Below are 26,554 nucleotides of genomic sequence, written 5' to 3' on the forward strand. Positions count from 1 at the left end.
GGCTCCCAGGTGCCCAGGGTGATGTCCCCAGTTAGTTCCTGGGGCATCAGAGGATAGGGAACCTGAAATGACCCTATCCTATAGCCATACTGATGAATATCTTGCATATCACCATAGAACCTTCATCTGGCGATGGATGGAGATAGAGACAGAGACCCACATTGGAGCACCAGACTGAGCTCCCAATGTCCCAGTGAGGAGCAGAAGGAGGGAGAACATGAGCAAAGAATTCAGGACCACAAGGGGTGCACCCACCTATGGAGACAGTGGGGCTGATCTATTGGGAACCCACCAAGGCCAGCTGGACTGTGACTGAAAAAGCATGGGATAAAACTGGACTCTCTGAATATGGCAGACAATGAAGGCTGCTGAGAAGCCAAGGACAATGGCACTGGGTTTTGATCCTACTGCATGCACTGGCTTTGTGGGAGCCTAGCCAGTTTGGATGTTCACCTTCCTAGACCAGAATGGATGGGGGAGGACTTTGGACTTTCCACAGGGCAGGGAACCCTGACTGCTCTTCAGACTAGAGAGGGTGGGGTAGAGGAGTTGGGGGAGGGGCAGAGGAGTAAGAGGAGGGGGAGGGAAATGGTAGGCTGGGAGGAGTCGGAAATTTTTTTTCTTTTCAATAAAAAAAAAAAGAAAAAGAAATTAGTATGGCCACACCTGCTTGTTTTAGGTCCATTTGCTTGAAAAACCTATTCCCAACCCTTTACTCTGAGGAGATGTCTATCTTTGTGGTTGAGGTGTGTTTCTTGTAAACAGCAGAATGTTGGATCCTGTTTTCATATCCAATCTCTTAGCCTGTGCCTTTTTATAGGTGAATTGAGTCCATTGATATTAAGTGATATTAATGACCAGTGGTTGTTGACTCTGGTTATTGTTAGTGTTTTTGGTAGTAGAGTTTGTGTGTTTCCCTTCTTTGACTTGTGTGGGTGAAGGGTTGCTAGATGTCTGAGTTATTGTGGGCAGTGTTGGCAATGTTGGATTCCTTGGGTTGTGATTTTCCTTCTATTACTTTCTGTAAGGCTGGAATTGTGGCTACATATTGTTTAAATTTGTTCTTATCCTGGAATGTCTTGTTTTCTCCATTGATAGTGAACAATAGCTTGGCTGGGTTTAGTAGTCCGGGCTTGTATCCATGGTCTCTTAGATTCTGCAGTACCTCTATCCAGGACCATCTGGCTTTCATGGTTTCCATAGAGAAGTCAGGTGTAAGTCTGATAGGTTTACCTTTATAAGTTCCCTGAACTTTTTCCTTTGCAGCTTTTAATATTCTTTCTTACACTGTATGTTTTGTGTTTTGATTATTATATGGTGAGGGGATTTTTTTTTGATCCAGTCTATTTGGTGTTCTGTATGCTTCTTGAATATTCATAGGAATATCTTTCTTCATGTTGGGAAAGTTTTCTTCCATAATTTTTTTAAATATATTTTCTGGGCCTTTGAGCTGTAATTCTTCTCCTTCTTCTATCCTATTATTCTTAGGTTTGGTCTTTTTATTGTGTCCCGTATTTCCTGAATATTTTGTTTTTTTTTTTTTGTTTTTTGTTTTTTTTTTTTTGTTTTTCGAGACAGGGTTTTTCTGTGGTTTTGGAGCCTGTCCTGGAACTAGCTCTGTAGACCAGGCTGGTCTCGAACTCACAGAGATCCGCCTGCCTCTGCCTCCCGAGTGCTGGGATTAAAGGCGTGCGCCACCACCGCCCGGCCTGAATATTTTGTGATGAGAATTTGTTGAATTTGCTGTTTTCTTTGGTCACTGAGTTAATTTTCTCCATGGTGTCTTCAGAATCTGAGATTCTTTCTTCTATCCCTTGTATTCTATTGCTTATGCTTGTTTCTGTAGTCTCTGCTCATTGACCTAGATTTTCCATATCCAGCCGGCCCGTGGTTTGTGTTTTCTTCCTTGCTTCAATTTCAGTTTTCAATTCTTGAACTGTTTCCATTACGTGTTTGATCATTTTTTCTTGGTTCCCAGGGTATCATTTACATATTTACTCATTTCATCAAACTTTTTGTTATACTTCTCATCCATTTCTATACGGGATTTTCTACATGTTGTTTAAGGGACTCTATAGCTTTCATAAAGTCCAGTTTTTCCACTTCTTCTGGATTAGGGTGTTCAAGGCCTTCTGTTGTAAGGTCATTGGGTTCTGGTGTTTTCACGTTGTTTTTCAGATTGATGGAGGAATTCTTGCCATGGTGCCTGCCCATCTCCTCCTACAAATGCTATCCAATGGGTCTTCTGAAACAGAATCAAGTTCCCTTGCTGGCCAGGGATGTGACTGACAAAAGGCCTACCTTTCTGCAGGCAGGCTGCCAAAACAAAGGAATTCCCACCACCCTTTGCCCCCAGCACTCGTCCCAGTGTCCAAACAGGCTGAGCTGGATTATCCCTCAGTCCAGCAGAAGGGAGGAAGAAGGGAGGAGGTTCCTCGGTGCAAGCTGGGATGTGCTATGGAGAGAGAGGTCATAGCAGAGGGGAGCAGCCCCAGCAGAGGGGAGCAGTCCATGCAGAAGGATTGGGGAGCCAAGGGTGTCGGGGATGTCCCTGTTCTGTTTCCAGGCTCCTGCCGCGGGTCAAGAACACACTCACCACTCAGATGGGTCTTCCAGAACAGGACCAGGTTCCAGGATCGCTAGGAACCTGGCTGAGAAAAGGCCTAATATCTGCAGGCAGGCTACCAAAACAAAGGAACTCCCTCTACCCTTCGCCCCCATCAACCATCCCAGAGCCCAAACAGGCAGAGCTGGCTGATCCCGCAGACCCACGGAAGGGAGGAAGAATCATGGGAGAAATTCTTATAACAACATGAAAAGAGAAATACCAACTGTGTAGGAATGGACACCATTCCCTTATTTATGGAAGATTGACCTCAGCAAGCAAATTCTCTTGAGTTGTTGTTCTTGGTTCCCGACACGACTACACCTAGAATTAACTATAATCCAAAAACAGAGGGAACGACTGTGAGAAATGTTTTTCCTTAAGTTGAAGTCAGTACGGCACTTCAAAGACACACTTTGGAGGCAGAAAAACGTAAGCATTTATCTCAAGACCTGAAGAACACACCTTTAATCCATATCTAGAGTCTGAAGGACACACCTCTGGCTGGGCCACGCCTTCTGCCTCCTGGGAGCCTATAAAAGAAACATGGAGGAAGCTGTTGCTCATTGCCTGCTTGTCCTCACCTTGCAGCAAGACCATTCCTTCACTGGCATTAGAGAATTCTTCATCCCAATTCCAGCATAGATTGAGGACCAGTCGGTATGTCTAAACTCCTGTACTGAGTAAGTACTGGATTCTTGGACTCTCCCTTCACAGGTAGCCTTTTTCAGATTAGCAGGACTTCAGCCCTATGTCATTCTAATGAATCTCCTTTGTTCATACAGAGTCTTTGGGTGTGTTCTGTGACACTAGAGAACCACTGTGCAAAATTTTGGATGAGTATATAAAATGTTGTAAATTATCAAAAGTAGTGTATGATTCTCAAAATTAAAAATCCATTGACTGAAGATTCATTCTAGAAAAAAAATGAAGTGATACAACAGTCCCATGTAGCCTAGACTACCCACACTGAAACTAGAATTGAAATCTGGATAATTTCAGAGTCTCGAGTTTCCAGCCTCATAGAAGAGGGAACAGAGGAGAAACTGAAGCTAAAAATGTATATCATGCCGATTATTGTATCCTACAGGGCAAGAGAAGACAAATCCAAGTGTTTCATTTTGGATCCAGTTTAACCTTCAAACTACCTCCAGGAGAAATGTCACAGGACACCAGAGACAAGACCTAGGGCTATAAACAGTTCAACATGCAGAATTTCTCCTGCAGGTGGACCATCCTCAACTTCCGTTTTATTATGGAGGAAATGAGGGACAGTATTAGAAGCCCAACTTTCCCAATAGGAGGTAATGACAAATGGTGTTTGAGAGTTCACCCTAAGGGAGTCGATGAAGAAAGTTCAAATTACCTGTCAGTTAACCTAGAGATGCTCAGCTCTAGAAAGAGTCCCCTAACTGTATGGTTCAAGTTTTGGATCATAAATGCCAAAGGAGAAAAAAATGAACCTGTTACTAGCCCGAAACACTGTAATTTCCTGCCAGGCTACCAAAGGGGTTACAAAATGTTCATCCTCCGAGATTTTCTCTTGGACCATTCTCATGGACTTCTCCCTGAAGACCACTTCACCCTCTACTGCATGGGGATCCTGGGCCCATACTCCTACAGTATCCATGATGACAGCACGGAGCCGAGAATCCAGGTTTCAAAAGGCCCATTAGGAGATGATCTAGGAGAGCTGTGGAAGAATTCAAGCTTCACAGACTGCTGCCTGGTGGTAGCTGGCCAGGAATTCCGGGCTCACAAGGCCATCTTAACTGCTCGCTCTCCAATTTTCAGAGCCATGTTTGAACATGACACGGAGGAGAGCAGAAAGAATCGCATTGAGATTCATGACCTGAAACCTGAAGCATTCAAGGCAATGATGGACTTCATTTACACTGGGAAGGAACCAGTCATCCACAGCATGGCAGATGCTGTGCTGGGAGCTGCCGACAAGTATGGCCTGGAGCGTTTGAAGGACATGTGCGAAAGTGCCCTCTGCAGGGACCTCTCTGTGAAGAATGCTGCCTACACTCTCGTCCTGGCTGATCGCCACAGCACAGGGCAGCTGAAAACACAGTTGCTGAATTTTATTACAGCTCATGCTTCTGAGGTCTCTCAGACTGCAAGCTGGAAGTTAATGGTGGATTCATGCCCCCACTTGGTGGCTGAAGCATACAGCTCCCTGGCTTCTGCTCAATGCAATCTACTAGAGCCCCCTCTCAAACATCTGAAGCAATCCTAGGAACCTGTCACTGGTACCCTCTATGTGTATCCCAGAAACAGTGGTCAGTGTTGATACCGATGACTCCTGGGTAGACTATGGGGTACATGGAGCAATTACAGCAACTCTGGGGAAAGACATCATGGTTTAGTAGTGCTTTAATACATTAATTAATGCCTTGAGTATTGTAGTGGTGTATTATTTGTATCTTGATAAACAATTCTTCCCTGAAGACCAGAAGTAAAGCTAAAGCCACTGGAGATCAGACAATGGTGACACACACCTTTAATCCCAGGATTTGTTAGACAGAGTAACATGGATCTCTGTTGGTTTAAAGGCACATTAATCTAAACAAGATCAATGCAGTAACAAGTCCAGGTGGTGGTGGTTCACACCTTCCATCCTAGCCTAGGAATTCCCAGCACGAGAGATAATATGAAAAGGGATGAGAGAGGCTTAATAATCTGCTTCTTCTCTAGTCACCCAGCCTTAAGACAGGAAAGACGTCTCTAGTGGCTTGGCTGCTTTGCTTTTCTGGTTGTCGGTCTAAATCCCAATATCTATCTCTAGGTTTTTATTTTTGGTGCTACAGAATGGAGGGTGGGGTGGAACTATGATGAACTCTGATGGACTCTATGCAAGCTCTCCTCTGTTGCTGTACTGGTTTGGTTTTGTCCAGTGATTTGGAAACTGGGATTCAGTTTAGCTAAAGCGCCCAGCACATCCCAACACGGTTTCTTTGGAGAAAGCTGTGTGGATAGGACTGTGCAGAACATATGATCTAGGGCTCAGAGGAAAGGAGAAAAGAAACATGAATGTCTTCTTATGAGAGAAGGGGAAGAGAATGAGGACATTTTCCCTCCAAACTCAGTTTGTGCGGACTGGAGAGGTGACTCAGTGGGCAAAAGCAATTGTTCCTCTTGCAGAGGACCCTTGTTCAGTTATGTAGACAAAATTTTACCCCAATACAATACAATAGAAAAGCAACAAAAATTGTACAATCACTTTGTGGATTCCAGTGGTGTTTCTGTGAGAAGGAATCCAGTCCTGCTCAGCTGCGGAAGTTTGTGCAGGGTCCTCACAGTCACACACACACAAATGTTAATAAACGATACCTAAGAAATTGCTGTACTCAGAGACTGGTGCCTAGCCCAGCTGTCATCAGTTAGCCTTTCTCCAGCAGCTGATGGCAGTAAAGGGTTCACAGAATCAGATAACCGGGGATCATAGGGGCTCACAGCGACAGAAGAGGCAATCACACAGATGCATGGGTCAGCACTATGTCCTCTGTATGCATACTGTGGTTGTTTAGTTTGGGTTTCTTTGTGGAACTCATAAAGAGTGGGACTGTGGGGAGTCTCTGACCTGTTTGTCTGACCTTGGGAACCTTTTCTTCCTTCTGGTCGACATCCCCAGCCTTGATATGAGAGTTTGTGCCTATGCTTATTGTATCTCATTATGATATGTTCAGTTGGTATTCCCGTGTGCACCAACTTCCTTAAACAGCTGTCAGGACCGAAAGATCCACTGGACATTTCAAGGCACTGAACCTGATAGAAGAGAAATTGGGAGGTACCCTACAACAGATGGGCACAGGCGATTGCTTCCTAGGTATAACCCCAGCAGCACAGACATTAAGGGCAACATTGAATAAACGGGACCTACTAAAACTGAGAAGCTTCTGTAAAGCAAAGGACACTGTCACTAAGACAAAAAGGCAACCCACTGACTGGGAGAAGATCTTCACTAACCCCGCAACAGACAAAGGTCTGATCTCCAAAATATATAGAGAACTAAAGAAACTAGACTTTAAAATGCTATTTAACCCAATTAAAAAATGGGGCACTGATCTGAACAGAGAATTCTCAACAGAAGAAGTTCAAATGGCCAAAAGACACTTAAGGTCATGCTCAACCTCCTTAGCGATCAGGGAAATGCAAATCAAAACAACTTTGAGATATCATCTCACACCTGTCAGATTGGCTAAAATCAAAAACACCAAGGATAGCCTTGGCTGGAGAGGCTGTGGAGGAAGGGGTTCCCTCATCTATTGCTGGTGGGAATGCAAACTTGTGCAACCACTTGTGCAACCACTTTGGAAAGCAGTGTTTCGATTTCTCAGGAAATTCGGGATCAACCTACCACTGGACCCAGAAATACCACTCTTGGGTATATACCCAAGAGATGCCCGATCATATGACAAGGGCATTTGTTCAACTATGTTCATAGCAGCATTATTTGTAATAGCTAGAACCTGGAAACAACCTAGATGTCCTTCAAAGGAAGAATGGATGAAGAAAGTTTGGAATATATACACATTAGAGTACTACTCAGCGGTAAAAAACAATGACTTCTCAAATTTTGCATGCAAATGGATGGAAATAGAAAATACTATCTTGAGTGAGGTAACCCAGACCCAAAAAGATGAACATGGGATGTATTCACTCATAATTGGTTTCTAGCCATAAATAAAGGTCAGTGAGTCCATATTTGATATCCTAAAGAAGCTAAATAAGAAGGTGAACCCAAAAAAAAACATATAGCTATCCTCCTGGGTAGGGGAAGTAGACAAGATTGCCAGGCAAAAAATCGGGATCTTAAGGGTGGGGTCCGAGGGGGGTAAAGGGAGATGGGGAGAGAAAAGTGAGAAGGGTAGGATAAGGAGAACTTGGGGCAACGGGATGATTGGGATAAAGGAAGGTTGGATAGGGGAGCAGGGAAGCACATATCTTAATTGAGGGAGCCATCTTAGTGTTGGGAAGAGACTTGGACCTAGAGGGGCTTCCAGGTGCCCAAGGCGAGGTCCCCAGTTAGTTCCTGGGGCAGCTGAAGATAGGGAACCTGAAATGATCCTATCCTATAGCCATACTGATGAATATTTTGCATATCACCATAGAACCTTCATCTGGCGATGGATGGAGAGAGACAGAGACCCACACTGGAGCACTGGTCTGAGCTCCCAAAGTCCCAATGAGGAACAGAAGGAGGGAGAAGATGAGCAAGGAAGTCAGGACCAAGAGGGGTGCACCCACCCACGGAGACAGTGGGGCTGATCTATTGGGAGCTCACCAAGGCCAGCTGGACTGTGACTGAAAAAGCAGGGGATAAAACCGGACTCTCTGAACATGGCAGACAATGAGGGCTGCTGAGAAGCCAAGGACAATGGCACTGGGTTTTGATCCTACTACATGTTCTGGCTTTGTGGGAGCCTAGCCAGTTTGGATGTTCACCTTCCTAGACATGGACGGAGGGGGGAGGACTTTGGACTTTCCACAGGGCAGGGAACCCTGACTACTCTTCAGACTTGAGAGGGATGTGGAGAAGAAAGGGGGTAGAGGGAGAGGAGTGGGGGGATGGGGGAGAGGAGTGGGTGGAGTGAGGAGGAGTGGGAGGCTGGGAGGAGGCAGAAATTTTTTTTTATCAATAAAAAAAATACAGCATCTGTACTTCATAGTTCATCCCAGAAGAGACCCATTGTACACTGGGTTTCCTTACAGCCTGCCTATACACACTTTCTGTTGTGGACTAAAATCCATGTCCCAGCAGTCTTCTCTGAGGCTATCCTACATTTCTGGAGGTTCCACTGAGATCACAGAGACCAGAAATGAAATAGAGTGGTGGATTTAGAACCCCTTGGATGGGGATGAGTATGGAGTACAAGCAGCTCCTAGGCTGTGCTCATCCTGAGTTCCAGGCACCCAGGACCCCCTTTGATCAATGTGGAGACACAGAACTGGCTTAGGGTGCAAGCGCCTCCTGGGACAGATGAGATGAAGTTGGGAAACGGTTGCTTGGCAAACCAAGCATAGATGAAAGCAAACTTTCACTGCCCATTTCTCAAACTTTCTCTCAGAATCTATAGCCTGGATAAAGAAGTGGCCTTTGAGCTCAGTTCTTCATGCTCTACCAGATATAAAGGAATGCTTTCCTTCTGTATATTTTTTGTCTTATTTCTATGTACTTGTTTTCATTTTTATTACTGTTATTAATTGAGGTATTGTTCCTTGCAAGGTGAGGCAGGAGTTTCTCATGATCATGTATATGAGTAAAGGGGGATTTCTGAGTTGAGGTAATGCTTTTTTAGTCTCTATAAAAAGCCTTACGAAGCTGTGTGGTGGTGGCATATGCCTTTAATCCCAGCACTTGGGAGGCAGAGGTAGGCAGATCTCTGTTAGTTCGAGGCCAGCCTGGTCTACAAGAGCTAGTTCCTGGACAGGCTCTAAAGCCACAGAGGAACCCTGTATATAAAAACAAAAAAAACAAAAAAAAAGCCATACAAAATAAACCTTGTTATGCAGTTGTTCATACTCTGCATCCCCTGTGTCATGATTTGTGCGAGACCCTTACCCAGGGACCTCAACACACTAGATGCTCACAGATCAATTACTGCATTAGACCAGAGGACTCTGGCAATTCCACACAGAAAGCAAACCTTACAGAAGTTCTTTGGTCACTCAAGTCTGGAGGAAATTTTAATTAGGCATTTTCTGTGAAGACACATAGAAGGCGTGGGACCTCTATCCATAGTTTAGAATTTGTACAGGACTTCACAGGATTCCCCTGTCTGTTCCTGTATATGAAAACAAACTGGACAATCCTGTGCTCCAGTATGTGTGGGGGGTGTTTTATTGTGCTTCTGCAACTTTTGTTTTTTGTTAATGAACAGTGGCTTTCTCAGGTAGGAGGACATCCCCCTCTGGTTAATGACATGTGTGAATAACTTTTGGGAGTGAATGGGAAAAAAAGAAACACTCCCCCGTGACACTTTATTAATGTGAAACTTCATGCAAAAAGCCTAAGCCTTCTTCCCCAGGGTCCTCAGTTCCTTAGTGAGAAGTCACACAGGCCTCCAGGAGCATGCCCATCAGAGCACAGGACTCACAGTTTAGAGTAACTTTTACGGAAACAAGGGGTGTTGAAGGGATCACCTACAATCCCTTCAAATGATAGACGAGAGGTAGAGGATACCTACTACCCTGACCCTGAGCACACTTGGTAAACAGTCACCAATGCTACTAGTTAGCCATCTGCACAAAACCTACCAGAGGAATGAAAAAAAAAACCAAGGGATCAAAACCAAATGATTGAATTATCTTACTTTGGCAGATAAGTAGTTTTGGACTCAGATTTACACAAACACCAGACTGGAAATGGCTGAGCTGATCGAATCAATGTATATATTCCTTTATCTCTCCAAAACAGGACTAGCTAGTGAGAGATGACATCTACGTAGCACATCGTTCATCACACTACAGAGGGGGATCTATTCCCAACCCCTCCCACTCTGGTTCTGTGGAGTGTATTCTGCATCCCATGAAAAAGAGAATAATCTCTCACTCTGAAGGACCAGTAAAATAAGCCTGCCACTTGCAAGGATTAACCCACAGAACCCACCAGTGGAGGATGTAGTGTGTGGGCTATTGAGAAGGTGAATCTGGTCAATCAAAGTGATAGACTTGGGAAGGATTTAGGATATTCATCAACCACACATTTAGATGGATCTAGAAGACTAGGTCCAGGTAGGATCATCTGAAGGGCAGGGGAAAGACCACCATTAAAGTTTGCTGGAGTCATCCTGAGACAGTGGGTCTCAATGAAATCAAGGCAGGAAAGACAAAGCACACTTGTGATAGCTAATCTTGGTTGTCAACTTTACTATATCTAGAATTAATTAAACCCGTAAACAGAGAACACACCTGTGAAAACTCATTGCTGAAGTCGCAGTAATAGGTAGATCCAATTCAAATAAGGAATTTGAAGAATAAAGACACACACCTTCAATCTGGATAATGGGGATGGGTGATACAATTAAGATCAGGCCACTTCCTGTTATTAACAACTACATTTTTTTAACTTTTTTTTTTATTGAGGAAAGAAGAAAAAAAAAACAAACAAAAAACAAGTTTCCACCTCCTCCCAGCCTCCCATTTCCCTCCTCCTCTCCCCCTTTCTCCCCCTCCCCCCACTCCTCTCCCCCTCCCTCTCCAGTCCACAGAGCAGTCCGGGTTCCCTGCCCTGTGGTAAGTCCTAGGTCCTCCCCCCTCCGTCCATATCTAGGAAGGTGAACATCCAAACTGGCTAGGCTTCCACAAAGCCAGCACATTAAGTAGGATCAAAACCCCGTGCCATTGTCCTTGGTGTCTCATCAGCCCTCATTGTTCGCCATGTTCAGAGAGTCCGGTTTTATCCCATGCTTTTTCGGTCACAGTCCAGCTGGCCTTGGCGAGCTCCCAGTAGATCAGCTCCACTGTCTCAGTGGGTGGGTGCACGCCTCGTGGTCCCGACTTCTTTGCTCATGTTCTCCCTCCTTCTGCTCCTCATTGGGACCTTGGGAGCTCAGTCCAGTGCTCCTGTGTGGGTCTCTGTCTCTATCTCTATCCATCACCAGATGAAGATTCTATGATGATATGCAAAGTTGTCAGTATCCCAGACCCAAAAAGATGAATATGGGATGTATTCACTCATAATTGGTTTCTAGCCATAAATAAGGGCCACGGAGTCTACAATAGGTGAACCTAAAGAAGCTAAGTAAGAAGGTGAACCCAAGGAAAAACATATAGTTATCCTCTTGGCTAAGGGAAGTAGACCAAATTGCCGGGGAGAAAATGGGTTCTTGGGGGTGGGGTGGGATGGGGGTAAGGGGAGATGGGAAGAGAAAAGGTAGAAGGGAAGGAGGGGAGACCTGGGGAAACAGGAGAATTGGGATAAAGGAAAGGTGGATAGGGGAGCACGGAACCACAATTCTTAGTTAAGGGAGCCACTTTAGGGTGGGCAAGAGACTTGACCCTAGAGGGGCTCCCAAGTGCCCAAGATGAGATTCCCAGTTAGTTCCTTGGGCAGGTGAGGATTGGGAACCTGAAATGACCCTAAGAACTACATCTTATTCATTAAATACACATTCTCATTAATGACAATGGGTCTCTGCTCAACTGTAGTTTTAAAAATTATGCTCATATGATGCTTTGTTTTTTTCCTTTCACTTAAGTTTTGTTTGTTTGGCTTTTAGAGACTAAGCAATTGAAGAAGATCAGTCTCAGCTCAAATGAAATAGTTTCTCAAGGCCTGCTTAAAATCCCTGTGTATTCCAGGCTGCCACTGCAGATTGCCTCTGCCTCCTGAATATAATTTACAGGAGGACACCAATGTTTCTAGCCTCAGAATCTGTCCTTTGGGGAAGAGGTCATATTTAAGGGAATGACTTTAAATCTGGGCTGTTATTGAGTTTTGTTTACTTTTTATTTTTGTTTAGGGGACAATATGTCATTTGGTATGCATGGACACACCAATCAATCTTCCAGCATTTCTGCTGCTTAAGTTTTCCAATGCAGGCCCAAGTCAAGTAGGGCCATTTAGAATAGCACATTTATTACATGTAGAGAACACATAGTTGTTGTGATGTATTCCTAGATGGAACATTGAACTATTGTTTACAATGACCTTCTGGTATATAGCAATCCTCCTAAGCCAGTCTCAAGAATATCTTTAGATGTATAGTTAAACACAAGACATAAAAACAACTTTAAGCTTGATCTGAGTTCATGCTCTTTGTTCCTGAAAAAGAGTGTTTTTACACAGGCTTGGAACTCACATTATAGACCAGTCTGACTTATAAACATAGAGATATGCCTCCTTCTGTCCTCTGAGTTCTGGGATTAGATACTTCACTTCTTAAATCATAGGAGAGGCAATAATAAGATGGTTGGCAAGGACAGGAAGAAGAGATAATGAAAAATATTTTTAAATAAATGGAATGTATTTGGTACACCTCATGGACCTTAGCACTTCAGAGCCTGAAGGATTGGAATCAGGAGTCCTCTGGCCTGGGCTGTACCCTGAATTTGCACCAAAGTAGAAAGAGATGGAAGAAAACAGGGAGACTTCAAGACATTTATCTCAACCCTGGAATTTGCTTGATTTTTTTCCTAAAATCTGCACAAAATGAAGAAAGATCTTTCTAATGGTCTCTGGGTCTTCTATATGTATATGTATTTGCTTTATTGGTTAGTTTTTGTTGTAAGACCTTGCTGCACGACCTGGCTAGCCTTGAACCTACATACCTTTTACCTCATCCTCCCAGGTGAGAAGCACCACCAATCCTGACTTTTGATCCATGGAATATTCTAATGAATGAATAAATCCAACTATTCACTGGGCCTCTGACATCCTCTGCTTGATCTCCAGGCAGCATTCTTCTCTCTGTTGTATTGCTCATATTCATGCAGTCATCTGTGGGCAGCTGAATCTGCGTGTCTTGCAGGACATAGAATCAGGGACTTCCAACATGCTAGGCAAGTTCCCTACTACTGAGATACATTTTCACAGTCTTATCCTTCTTCTGCCTTCCCTCATGTCTTCCTTTCTTTAGTCTCCTCAGGCTGTCCATCAGAGAACTGGGTCCAGCAGGACACAGAGCACTTTTCACTGTGATTCTGAGGTGGATGTTACTCATGCATTGTTGTATAAAGGCGTGGAGGTCAGGTCTCCAATCTCAGCAGCCCCAGAGTGTAGGACTTGGGGAACAACCTGGTCTACATCAGGAATTCCAGGATGGCCAAAACAAACTAGTAAGATCATATCACAAATTAATAATAACAATTATGCTAATGATATATTATAGTGCTACTACTAATAATAGTAATAAAGGCTTTCTGTTTTATAAATTTTGATAAAGACAACCTTTCAATATGATTTGTAAGATTAGGGTGTGGTTAATGTAATTAACCAGAAATTCATGAACCAGGTATGATGCGGTAGTCTATGGCTTTGATGAGAGTAGTCTGAAGGCAGATGCTGACTCAACTCTGTGAGTGTGAAGCTAACTTGGTCCATAGAGCATCTTATAGCAAAGCCAGACTTGCAGAGTGACAAGTTGTCAAAAAATGCATGAAACAAATAATGATTACTTCTTGAATTCCTGCTAAAATATTTGAGACTGCCAAAGCTTTGGAGAATGAACTATTATTTCACAGCTGATTATTAAGAAAGTATTATCCATCTAATGGGATGGAGAAATGATCAGAAGTAAAAAGTGCTGGATGCTTTTCCAGAAGACTGGCACCCAATTCACTGCATTCACAGGGCAGCTGACAACTCTGGTAACTCCAGTCATCATGATATCCAGGTCCTTCTGGCCTGTGAGGGCACCATAGGCTCATGGTGTGGTGTGAGGTTCTTCTGTATTTGTGTTGGTTTCATTGGTTGAATAAAAAAACTGCCTTGGCCTTTGGATAGGGCAGAACTTAGATTGGTGGAATAGACTGAACTGAATGCTGGGAAGAAGTAGAGACAGGCAGATGCCATGAATCTCCTGCATTAGATGGATGTAGGTAGAATCTTGCCAGTAAGCCACCATCTTGTGAAACACGGATTGGTAGAAATGGGTTAATCAAGATGTGAGAGTTAGCCAATAAGGCTAGAGCTCATGGGCCAGGCAGTGATTTAATTAATACAATTTCTGTGCAATTATTTCAGGAGTTAAGCTAGCTAGATGGGATGACAAACAGCCTGCTCCTCTTATGACAATAGTGCATAGGCCAACCGGTGTAGCAGGACCCAGACATTAGCAGAATACCACACACAAGCAAAAGTGTATCCCTTGTGAACTTACCTTTCAAGGTGAAAAAAATCAAGCAATTTTCAAAAAAAACATGCCTGCAATAATGAAAACAAAGACTTAATCTACCAAAATACATAATTTTGGGAATATCTCTAAATGTAAAAATCCTTGCTCAAAATATACTAACACTTCAGCTTCTGTACTGCCATTTCTGGGTACCTCTTCTCTTTAACTGAAGTGTGTCAATCCAGAATTTGGATTTTGTCCTTAAAATCTCATTCTGAGAAAGGCTAGTTACTGTACTGGCATCTCGAACATCCCATGTAGTTGGCAGCTGGCTAATAAAGACTTTCTGTTGGCTTAAATCTATGTTCAAGCAGTATCCCATTCTCTCTCTCTCTCATTCTCTCTTGTGCTGGGTCTCTTACTTTTTTGGCATGTGTGTTTGCACTTGTGTCTCTTTGAATGTCTTTCTATTTGTTTCATTCATTTTGTTTTGCTGAAATGACCTAGGCTTTCTCTGGTATGTGGACAATCCTGTTGATTAAGACTCTTGCCTCCTTTTGTTGGGGACCTGAATCCTTTTGGCTATGTTAAGTCCTCCAGAGAACCACCTACCTGAAATTAAAACTCCACCTGCCCTATTTCTGGAGTGAGAGTGTTTATGAACAGATCCTCTACTTGAGCCCAATGAAAAGCTGCTCTCCTCTCCAGCAGCAGGATCCTGGGAGCACTGGGCTTGCAATGTAAAGCATTCGTTTTACAAAGGAGGCTCCTGCATTGATTGCCTTCCTTCATTCAAATGACACATTGAAGGGAAGTGATACCTGCCACCTGATCACAAACCCACATAGAGAAGTGTCACTGATGCTATTAGTTACTATAAATGCAAATGATTTTAGACACTTTGCTTTTCACAGACTTTTATTTTTTATTCAATCCATGAAAAAGAACCTCCACAAGCCATGAAATTAGTTAATAAAAAGCAAGATTTATTCTACCAGGTTGCTTAATTTAAACTGAAAGACTCTAAATGCATTTCTAAGTCCCCTCAACCCTAAGACATTTTTCTAAAATCTTGCACTCACTCTCTTTTGGAAATGGGACAGTCACCCCCCCCCCATTCTGGACTTCTTATCCTCCTATGTCCTTGTGAATAATCTTCAAATATAACCCCATTCTGGGAATTGAGGTAAATACAACCCACAGATGTTGATTCAGTTACTGTTGTATTGATTTAGTCAATAGAACAAGGTCAGCAAGGCCCAGAGATGCTCCCCTTATCTACCCGATCACGTAGCTACTCTCCTGCCCTGGAATAGACCAATCACTGCTAGTAACCCTATCAATAAGCCAATCCAATAAGTTGGAATACAACCAGCAGGTCCCCCATTATGTCTGTGGCTTTTTGCTTTAAATGATAGACTATAACAGCTATCAGAGGTCCTTCATATCCCAAACCTGAAGGGCCCTGTCATGGCAGAACAAAAATCCTCTTGCTTTTGCATCAATTGTGGTTATGTGAGTGGTGTACGGAGCAACCCCTCCATGATGTTTAGACTTCTAGTCCAACATTTTGGTGCATTGGCCGGGAAATGAGTTGCTTCTGGACCCATTCTAGGCCCAGATGGAGGTAAGACTGAGTGTTCTTATTGTCTTTGTCTGTCTGTCTGCTTTGTTTCTGTGATTATTGTAGTCTGTGTTTGTTGGTATTTTGAGTCTGTAGTGTTGCACAGCTTCTAAAATTGTACCACATAGGGCCAGTATCTGTGCGGGAGGATGTTCCAGTAATATGTAACTGTGGAGGATGCTCCAGTATCTGAAGGGGCTAAGAATGACCAGGTCACTCCTCTAGTTCCCAGGAGGCATGACCTCCATCTGAATCTGTAGTGCTGTGCAGCTTCTGATTTTGAGTTTGGGTTTGGCTCTTTGTCTTTGGTTTTATGTCATGTCTTTGTTTTTGTATATCTGCTTGTACTCGAGTCTAAATCCGGTACCATGGGGCAGTAAGTAACCACCTCTCTGACCCTAACTCTAACTTTAAAGAAAAGCTGGAGACTGAGCTGTGGAAATCCAAAAGAAATGCTGGCAAGTGGTCTGATTCCTGAAATGGCCCACTTTTAAAGTGGGCTGGCCACAGGGTGGGACATTCAATCTAGATACTACTTTGCAAGTTAAAGAAAATGTCTTCCAGCCTGAACCTTATGCCCATCTGGACCAGGTTCCCTATATTGTCACCTGGGAGAGCTTGTCCAGAGAACCCCCCTACTCTGGGTCAAACCATTCTTGTTACAGAGCACGGTGCAGGCACCAAGGAAGGCTTCACTATGACTTTGATAACTGCAGCCTGCCCATCCCCTGTCTCTTTTCCTTTGCAGAAGGCACACGTGCCAGCAGGGTCCAAGCTGGTGCTAATTCCTTTCCACAGGACCCAGTAAGCCTGGGAACCAGCAGTAGGCTGTTTCTCTGGGGTCAGATACCCTATTAGAAATCAAAAGTTTTGTAAAGAGCCTAGACATTTTCATTTTGGCAGCAAATGGAGAGACTGCAAGTAAGTATCCCTGTGGCTTTTGGTAACCTGCAAATCTGGATTCAGGAGCAACAGGTAGTAGGGCAAGCCAACATCAGAAGGGCCTCCCAGCCCTGATAGCATCTCTCTTCTAGGGATGCTCTATTCCAGGCATCACATGCTGAGTCCAGGGTAAAGCTTCTGGTTTAAAAATTGGAAGGAGTTAAGCTGAGTCACTTTAAAAGAATGTGCCTGTAAAAAAAAAAACCCTATATATTGTTGGTGTCTGTATTTCTTACTATGCAGTGTGTGCAGAAAAAAATTAAATTTCCAGCTTTGTTTAGCTGGTTATAGGACTACACTGTTCCAGAACTATTGCTATAGGAGCCCTGACTCTGGGCCAGGGCCCTGTACAGACCAGCTGAGCTTCTAAACCACCCGTGTTTAGATCTGAATTTGACACTTGACTGTTCGCAATGTTTGGGATGAGGTGGGGGCCCCGAGTTGACCCACATAGCAAAGATCAGCTGAAGCCTCTCACCCCACTAAAATGGCAATGGAGGTGTTGCTGAGTGATGAATTAAAATGGCCCTTTTGACTCTTTATATTGTTTATGGCTATTTTAAAAACATGGTGAAGATTCTCATTTATTATAGATATAAAAGAGGTACATTTTGGGTTGTTTTCAGATACTGTCTATGATAAAATAATTCTGCTATATAAAATAAAACACAAAGGGATATTGCTAAGTTTTAAGGTAATATGTTACCTAATTCCAAAAATTCATCATACTGATGTTCAAAGTAGCTGTATCAGTTTGCATTTTTACCAAAAACGGAGGATTTTATTCTCTTAAGTGTAAATTGTCAAACAATATTTTTAATCTTGGTCATTTTTTACAGGGATAAGATCAAATCTCAGAGTTGTTTGATTTGAATTTCCCCGATGATTAAGGATGTTATATTTAAGCAAATTTTAAATATCTTTCAGTCATTTGAAGTTCGTCTATTGAGAGTTTACAGTTTAGGTCTGTAACATAGTTTTATTGGATTATTTGTTTTCATGAAAACTAAGTTCCTAAGTCTTTATATGTTTTTACGATACCTTCCCATTATATATTATGTTCTGTTGATTAGATCCTTTGCTATACAAAAAGCTTCTCAGTTCTAGAGATCTTATTTATTGATTGTTTCAGTGTCTATGACACTGAGGCAGTGTTTAAAAATATATTTAAAACTTTTTTCTTCTATGTGGTTCAATATTGATGGTTTTATGTTAAGGTCTTCAATTTGTTTGGATTTTAGTTTTGTGCATAGAGATAAATATGGATCTATTTTTGTTCTTCTACATGATGATGTCTAATTAATTCTTAAAGGAAGAAACTGACAGTCAAAATGCCGGGCTCATGGCAAATCTCAGGGGGGCTGCAAGATACCCCACTAATTTGGCCAAGGTAAAAGAGGTTTTCTTGGTGCCAGTTAAAATCGGTGTTCCTTAAATTTTTAATTGAGGTTTAAAGGCATTTTACCCAAACTCTGGAGGTCAGCAGGCAGTGATATCCATGGCCTTCATAGAATAGTCAGCATCAAATATAACAAAAATTTATAGCAGGTAGATAGGTTGCAAGATTATACCTTGCAGAATTTGGGGAGACAGAGAAAGTGTTTAACTGGAGACAGAGAAAGTGAAGCGAAAGAGAGAGAGGCGGGAAGCAAAAGAAAGAGAAAGGTGGGAGGCAGAGGAAAGAGAAAACTGGAGGGAATCATAGACAAGATTTGACTAGAAAAAAAAAAAGACCAGACTCAGACAGATAAGCAGCCTAGGCAACAGAAGATCAAAGACAAATGAAGATGGAGAGTGGCACCCCTTGGACAAAGGCCAATGTGCTTATGGCAAGAAAAAGGACATTAGATACCTCTATAGATTTTATAAGGGACACAGGAACTGAGCACTCTGTGCTAAAACAACCATTAAAAAATTAATACAAACTGGACACGTTACGAACAATAAATTTGGAAAAAGGACAAATAAATGACTCATTCCTCCCTGGTCACCCCTGAATCAAAGCCTTTTGTTGACCAAACAACAGACTTTTGCTTTCCCTGCTGTACTCAGTTCTGCAGGAGACACAGGCTGCTTGTCTACCTCTGCCTCTGCCATGCTCTCCTTGCCAGAATGACAACCTCCCCCTGCTATCACCACTGGACAAATAGTCACCTCCTAGCATCTGCCTTGGTGCTGTGCTTGCCCTAAAGCCTGCATGAGCCCTGGCTGCTCACCCTGCAGTCTCGCTCCCCTCACACAAGTCAGACTGTGTTAGAGCACTCACAATGCCCTCTTGGACCAGGCTGCTGCTCCTGTGCCCCGCTCACATCGATGGACTATGGATCCTACCAAAATCTGGAAAAAGGACATGTGGCTGGCAGAATGGCAGGCTGAGCTGGGCCAAGCAGAGCCGGAAATAATGGCAAAGCTTGCCTGGGGCACAAGGCTGGTAGTCCGAACTGAGCAGGCATACAAGACTGAAGGTCAGTGGAAGGCAGGGACAGCATGGGTGGACAGGAAGCAAATGATCTGGGCCAGTAGCCTTTCTTCAGGGATGTCAGTCTGCCTTGAAAGCTAAATTTCTGGCTTTCATACAAGCTCTACAGATGGTAGAGGGAATGTCCACACTGACAGCAGGTATGCTTTTGCCTCTACCCATATACATGGAATGATATACAAACAAAGAAAATTGTTGACATCCGCAGAAATTTTGAGCCTCCTTGAGGCCACACAGTTACCAAAGAAGATAGCCATCATACATTAATTAAGACTGAGACAGCCAATGTAATGGGTAAAAAGATTATAAAAGAAATCCTCTCGAGGTATGGGATGCCCGAGGTAATCATGTTTGATAATAGACCTGCCTTTGTTGCCCACGTAAGTTAGGGTGTGGCCAAGACATTGGTGATCAATTGGAAATTGTGCTTACCAACCCCAAAGCTCAGGTCAGAAAAGAAAATTTTACAAATTAACAAAATTGGCCTTAGAGACCGGCAAAAATGACTGGACAGACCTCCCTCCCTCTGTCCTGTTCTGAGTTCAAAACACCCCGGGGCGATTTTAAACTCACTTCTTATGAGATCCTATGAAAGGGCTGCCACTGTTCACTAAGGTGGATGAGGTATATAATCCTGATGCTGTTCTTCCCATACTGTTATCTGCCCACATAAAGACCCTCCTGATCGTTCAAGCCCAGGTGCAGAAGCCTCTGGCTGATGCCTACCAGCCTGGATACCCAGAGATTTCACATCCATTGGTGTTTCTGTATACATCCAGATACATCAGTCCCAGAGCCTTAAACCTTCCTGGAAGGGAACCTATACCATGTTCCTAATGACAACCACCGCTCTCAAAGTAGACGACATTGCAACCTGGATCCACGCATCTCATATGAAGCTGGCACCTCCATAGAACGACTCGGGACCCTCCAGATGAGAGCTTCAACACACCCAAAGCTAAACAAAGGACTCTTAAAAAATACCAAATGAACTCTCCGGGACTCTTATCCTGCATGTAGACATTGTGACTGATATATTAGGCTGTGGTGTGTGTGTGTGTGTGTGTGTGTGTGTGTGTGTGTGTGTGTGTATGTGGAAACAAACTCGACAAGGTGGGGAGGGCTGAATTAGCCCCCTCCTGTAGGAGCCCTAAGCAGCACACCAAGCCCTAAGGTCCTGCCATTTCCCAGCTCCCTCCCTAAAAAACCCCAGCTAGATTCTTCCCAGGCCCAGGACTTCAGAAAATATCAACTCCTGACGTTCATTCATGAACGACTCAGTATTACCCAAGTTTTAGTACTGACCCACCAATATGAGGCTCTCAAGAGAGACCTCAGAAAATCCCAAGATTGAAGTTTGACAAAACAAGAGGAGGGAATGAGAGACTCTAAATGCATTTCTAAGCCCACTCAACGCTAAGACATTTTTCTAAAACCTTACACTCACTCTCGTGGAAATGGGACAGTTGCCCACACACACACATGCTGGACTGTTTATCCTCCTGTGTCCTTGTGAATAATCTTCAAACATAACTCCATTCTGGGAATTGAGAAAAGATGTTCTCCCTTATCACCTGAACACACAGCTATTCTCCTGCCCTGGAATAGACCAATCACTGCTAATAACCATTTGAAAAAGCCAATCCAATAAGTTGGAAAACAACCTAAAGGTTTCCCCCTTGTGTCTGTGGCTTTTTGCTTTAAAAGATGGACTGTAACAGCTGTCAGAGGTCCTTCATATCCTGAACCTGAAGGGCCCTGTCATGGCAGGATAAATATTCTCTTGAGTTTTCATCAATTGAGGCTGTGTGAGTGGTGTCTGGAGCAAATCCTCCCTGATGTTTGGACATTTAGTCCAACAATCCCAATGCCTGGGAAACTTATATTTTGTCAGACTTCTATATATGATCAAAGACCAAAGCTAAGAGTGCATAAAATAGCATTTTAATTAAGGGATTGTTAGACATGGGTGCAGACATGAGTATCATTATTCCAGAATCGTGGCATTCAGATTGGCCTCTTCAAGAGGCAGATGCTAAATTTCTAGGAATTGAAACCCTTTCTAAGTGAAACAAAGCATGACATGAGTTGAATGTATAGGGCCAGAGGTAGAGAAAGGAAGGCTGAGTCCATATGTAGCTCATATTGCAGTGAATTTATGGGGTTATGACCTATTGCAAAAATGGAATACCCAGGTTATAATTCTTGCATTTTCCAAAACTAATGTTTTTGGGAAGGATATTATAAACAAAGGTCACCAGCCTTCCCAACATTGCACATCTCCTCATTTTCATTGTGAGGTCAACACATCCTTGAAATACACTGGCTGGTTTAATTCAGAAGTTTTTATCTATTATCCAATGTCTCTCTGATACTGTTGTTCCTTTCCCATTAGTGTTAAGATATTCAATATTAATAAAGAATTATGCAATCAGTTCCTGGGGGTAGTTTCCATTCTGGAAATTGGAAAAGGACAGGATGACTGGGGGGTTGGGAACATTGTGATGGTGGGAAAGGGGAAGGTAAGAGAAGAAGAGGAGGGAGGAGGGGGAGGGGAGAGGAAAATTTGAGGGAATAGGATGGATGAGATGGAGAAAGACAGAGATGAAAGCAAGGAGAGAGATATCTTGGTTGAGGGAGCCATTATAGGGTTTGCTGAAACCTGGCTCTAGAGAAATTCCTAGGAATCCAAATCTCAATCCAGCCAGTATTTTAAAGATGTATTGACCTCAAAATGAATATGAGGAGATGGGCAATGCTGGGGAGGGGGTTTTGCTCTTGTTTCCACAGGAGGAGAAATGCATGGATACTATTAAAACTAATAAAGATTCAGTTTGGAAAAGGAAAACTTCTTGAGAAAGAGAAATGTCACCTCATCCATAGAGGTGAGAATCACACAGGTGGGAAGAAAATCTCATAAAGGTTGGGCAGACTTTTCTCCTGTAAGTGTTCCTCTAACACTAATCATCAGTGTATATGGTATAAATTAATCAATTGTTTTTAATCATTTGATTTTTGATTCCTCTGGTAAGTAGACTTTGTGCAGACTGGTAATTAGTAGCATGGGTAACTAACTCTTCAATAGGTATGGTCGGGGTTAGGGTGGTAGATAACCCTTCCTCAAATCTGTCCTTTGAATGGTTTTAGGTGATCATTTCAATACCCATTGTTTCCAAGAAAGGTGCTCTAGATTGTGAGTGCAGTGCTCTGATGGGCATGCTACTGGAGGGCAGGTGTGACTTGTCATGAAGGAACTGAGAACCCCTGGGAAGCATGCTTAGGCTTTACTCATGAAGTTTCACATTAATGGAGAGGCACAGGGGAAGACTTTCTTTCTTCCATAGGTGGGGGCTTCACAGGGTGACCTGACAGACCAAAAAGAAGTTAGATCCCCATTAGGAAGTGGCATTTGTCTTAAACCTGCAGGTGGGTGTACTCCTACTTGGGGAAGTCACTATTCATTAAAGGAAAACAATGAAACACAGAGCCACAGTGAAACACAAAAGCACACACACTAAAGAACACAGGGCTGTCTAGCACATATTCAAACAGCTGAACAGATGGGGGGATCCAATAAAGTCTCGCACAAATTTAAACCATGGGTAGTAGCCCAATGGCACACCTCCTTTGTGTGTTCATACAGAAAGGGCCTTAAACAAGACTTTCCTCTAGAACTTAGAGAAGATATGACTTTCTAGTCTGTTATCTTTTTGTTGTGAAGATTCAGATTGAAGTTTAATACAGCAATTTGTCAATGGAGGTTTGCATGCCTAGAACTCAGGATGAGCATACCCTATGATCTCCTTGTACTCCATACTCATCTACATACCAAGAGTCTCTGAGCCCCCACTCTATATTACTGATCTCTGGAATCTCAGTGGAATCTGCAGAAATATAGGTTTTAGGCCCCAGAGAAGACTGCTGGGACATGCATTTAAGAAAATAGAACATCTGTATTGACAGACTGATGATTACATTGGATGTTAGGGAATGCAGTGCACCATGGGGCCATGCCAGATTGAGTTTAAGCACAGATAACAAATTATCATTGTCACAATTCTCTTAACAAGAAGAGTGAGCCAGAAGCAGAAATATGGAGACCGAACAGTATCGGGCAGAGAATTTAGAGTTTCCCCATCATTATGGACATTCGTGGTTTAGGACCTTGTTTTAGTGTTGTCATGTGGTGTACATGATGAATTTTACAGCCTGCGTGGTAATTCCACCATGGAATCTAATAATATGCCACACATCTTCTGGATACTGAAGCGACTGGGCATGGCCAAGTTCTCTTGTGTGTCTAAACAGCACAAGTCAATAACATTCCAAATGCAGAGATGATAGACCAGGTGCAGGTGTCAGATTCCTCCAGAGCATCAGGCAGAGTATGAACAGAGGGTGTTCGGTGACCAGGAATGCAGGCTGTGCCATTCCTAGAGTTCCTTGACTACCACAGGCTTTTTCTCTGACTTGCTCTGAGAGCCCTGGTATCTCAAGGTCTGGCTTTTGGAATCTCAGTGGAAACCGAAAAACTATCATGTAGAAGCCTGAGAATCTCAGGGGGTGAAGGCACTTTAATGTGAAAAGAGCCTACACAAATGTGCAGCAGACGAGACCAGAAATGCAGACCCAGACTAGTATACCCCACCAAAATTTCAATTATCATAGATTTAAATATTAAGGCACTTCTAGAAAAAGCCAAACCTAAGCAATATGTATGTATAAATCCAGTCTGACAGAAACGTCTTTCAGAAAAACTTCAACCTAAGGATAATCACTAAATATTGAATAACAAAGGGAACAAATAATCTCAGAACAGTAAAGTAGGGAAAGACACACCCACACAAACACTGCCTCCACCAAAACAATGACAACAAAATATTAGAAGTCCATCCCTATTGGTCATTGATAGCTCTCTTTAGCAGTGGTCTCGATTCCCCATGGAAAATCACATACTAACAGATTGGATGTGAAAATAGGTTCCATTCTTCTGCTGCAGGCAGAAATTGAACCTAACAAAATGGGTAGAGATTACATCACAGTAAAGCATTGGAAATAGAAAACCCATGGAAATGGACCTAAAAAGTAAGTTGGTGTGTCTGCTTTTATGCCTTAGAAGATAGACTTCAACCAAAAGATAATCAAAAGAAACTAGTAGAGACACTATATACTCATCAAAGTTGAAGGGTGCCAAAAAAATCCAAATCAGGAACAATAGGATCCACTTAGAAAAGTAAAATCAAGATCAGATATGTATTTTGACAGGTTGATAAGCCCTAGGAAAATAGCATTCTCTAAAAGTCTCCCAACAAATAAACAAGAAACATAACAATAAAAAACATTGAGCAAGATAGTTTGGCACAGAACTCTATCTGCTATTCAGGCAAGAGTTAATGCCCACCATCATCAAATTATCCAGATATAGAAACAAAGGATTATTTTCTAATTTATTTTATGAGTACTAAATTATGCTGATACCTAAATCACTAAGCAATTCCCTTATAAACACTGATGCAGAAATTCTCATTAAATAATTCCAAACTGAATATCAGAATTTCCCAAGATAATTTACCATGTTGAATTAGCCATTTGTCCCAGATATGTAGGGATGGTTCAATATACAAAACCAAGAAATGAAATTGACCATATAAATTCCTAAATGACCAAATCACAGAAAGACATGAACCACGTGCTCATATTTTTGAATACATGAAGAACATTTTTCAAAATTCCATACCCCCTGATGATAAAAGCCAGGTATGCATACAAGTTGCATACCTAAAGAGAATAATGGCAGTTTAATACAATCCACAGTCAATATCAACTGAAATAGAGAGAAACTCTAACAATTCCCCTAAAATTTTGTTGAAGACAAGAGGTTTCACTGTCTTTGTATAAAAATTGGAAAGGAAGAAGAAAGAATCTTTATTAGTAGCAAACAGAATAATAAAGACAATTTAGGCAAACAAGTCAACAGGGATATTCTGATAGATGATTAGAAATTCCAGCAAATTAGCTTGATAAAAATCTAAGGGAGAGAAAACCCTGTTTAGGATGTATTATGAGAGAGAATAACACATTTTCAGTAAGAAAATAACAGTACAATCTAACAGTCCTCCAATATAGAAATGAGAGACAGACTGGGAAAGAAATCAGAGAAAAAAAATTTCAGAATAGCCTCCAATAATATAAACAATGTTGGGAGTAACTAACAAAGCAAATGAAAAGTTTGTATGATAAAAATTTCATTTGTTTGAGGAAGAAATTGAAGAAGACATCAGAAAATGGAGAGATCTCCCATGCTAATGGAAAAGGAAGATTAACATCTAAAAATGGGCATTCTACAAGAACAATCTACAGATACAATGCGCTTTGCTTCAATGTTCAATACAATTCTTTACATATCTCTTAAAGTCCATTCACATCTTCATATGGAAATACAAAAGACATTGAATAGATAAAACATTTCTGAACATTATAAGAAACTTTATACTGGTATGGGAATTCCTTCTGTATATGTGTTGCTTTTATTGGTTAATGAATAAAGCCACTTTCAGCCAATGTTTTAACAGAGTAACACCAGGCAGGAAATTCAAACAGAGATGTAGAGAGAGAGTAAGCAGAGTTAGAGAGAAGCCATGTAGCTGCTACATGGGGCAGATGCCTCTGCCAGAGCCCACCAAAACTTTACCAATAGGCCATGACCTCACGGTGATACACAGATTAATGGAGATGGGTTAGTTTAGGATATAGAAGCTAGCTAGAAATACACTTAAGCTATTGGCTAAACAGTATTGCAAATAATATATTTTTTCTGTGTAATAATTTTGGGTCTGAGCACCCAGGAACATACAAGCAGCTTCCACCAACACTATAGATCTCACCATATCTGATTTCAGTTTTTACTTTAATGATATGGGATTCCCTTCTGTATGCTGTGAATACCACTAGTGAATATAGAAACTGCCGTGGCCTGTTGATAGGGCAGAACTTATATAGGTGAGGAAAATTTAACTGAATACTGGGAGAAAAGAGGCAGAGTCAGGGAGAAGCCATGTAGCCCAGATAGAGACTGGACAAGCAGGATAAAAGAAAAATGACTGCTAACACTTGCCAAGATA

General features: G+C 42.3%; 1 protein-coding gene across 1 annotated transcript; it reads left to right on the plus strand.

Annotated features, from left to right (window-relative positions):
• Positions 1-3,812: 3,812 nt before the first annotated feature.
• LOC121450361 (speckle-type POZ protein-like) lies at positions 3,813-4,847 on the plus strand. Its single transcript, XM_041655177.1, has one exon. It carries the CDS (start codon positions 3,813-3,815, stop codon positions 4,845-4,847), a length of 1,035 nt encoding a protein of 344 aa, XP_041511111.1.
• The last annotated feature ends 21,707 nt before the right edge of the window (positions 4,848-26,554 follow it).

The sequence above is a fragment of the Microtus oregoni genome, unplaced genomic scaffold (genome assembly GCF_018167655.1).
Source record: "Microtus oregoni isolate MIOR12 unplaced genomic scaffold, Mior012 000007F_ref0000211, whole genome shotgun sequence".
Taxonomy (NCBI): domain Eukaryota; kingdom Metazoa; phylum Chordata; class Mammalia; order Rodentia; family Cricetidae; genus Microtus; species Microtus oregoni.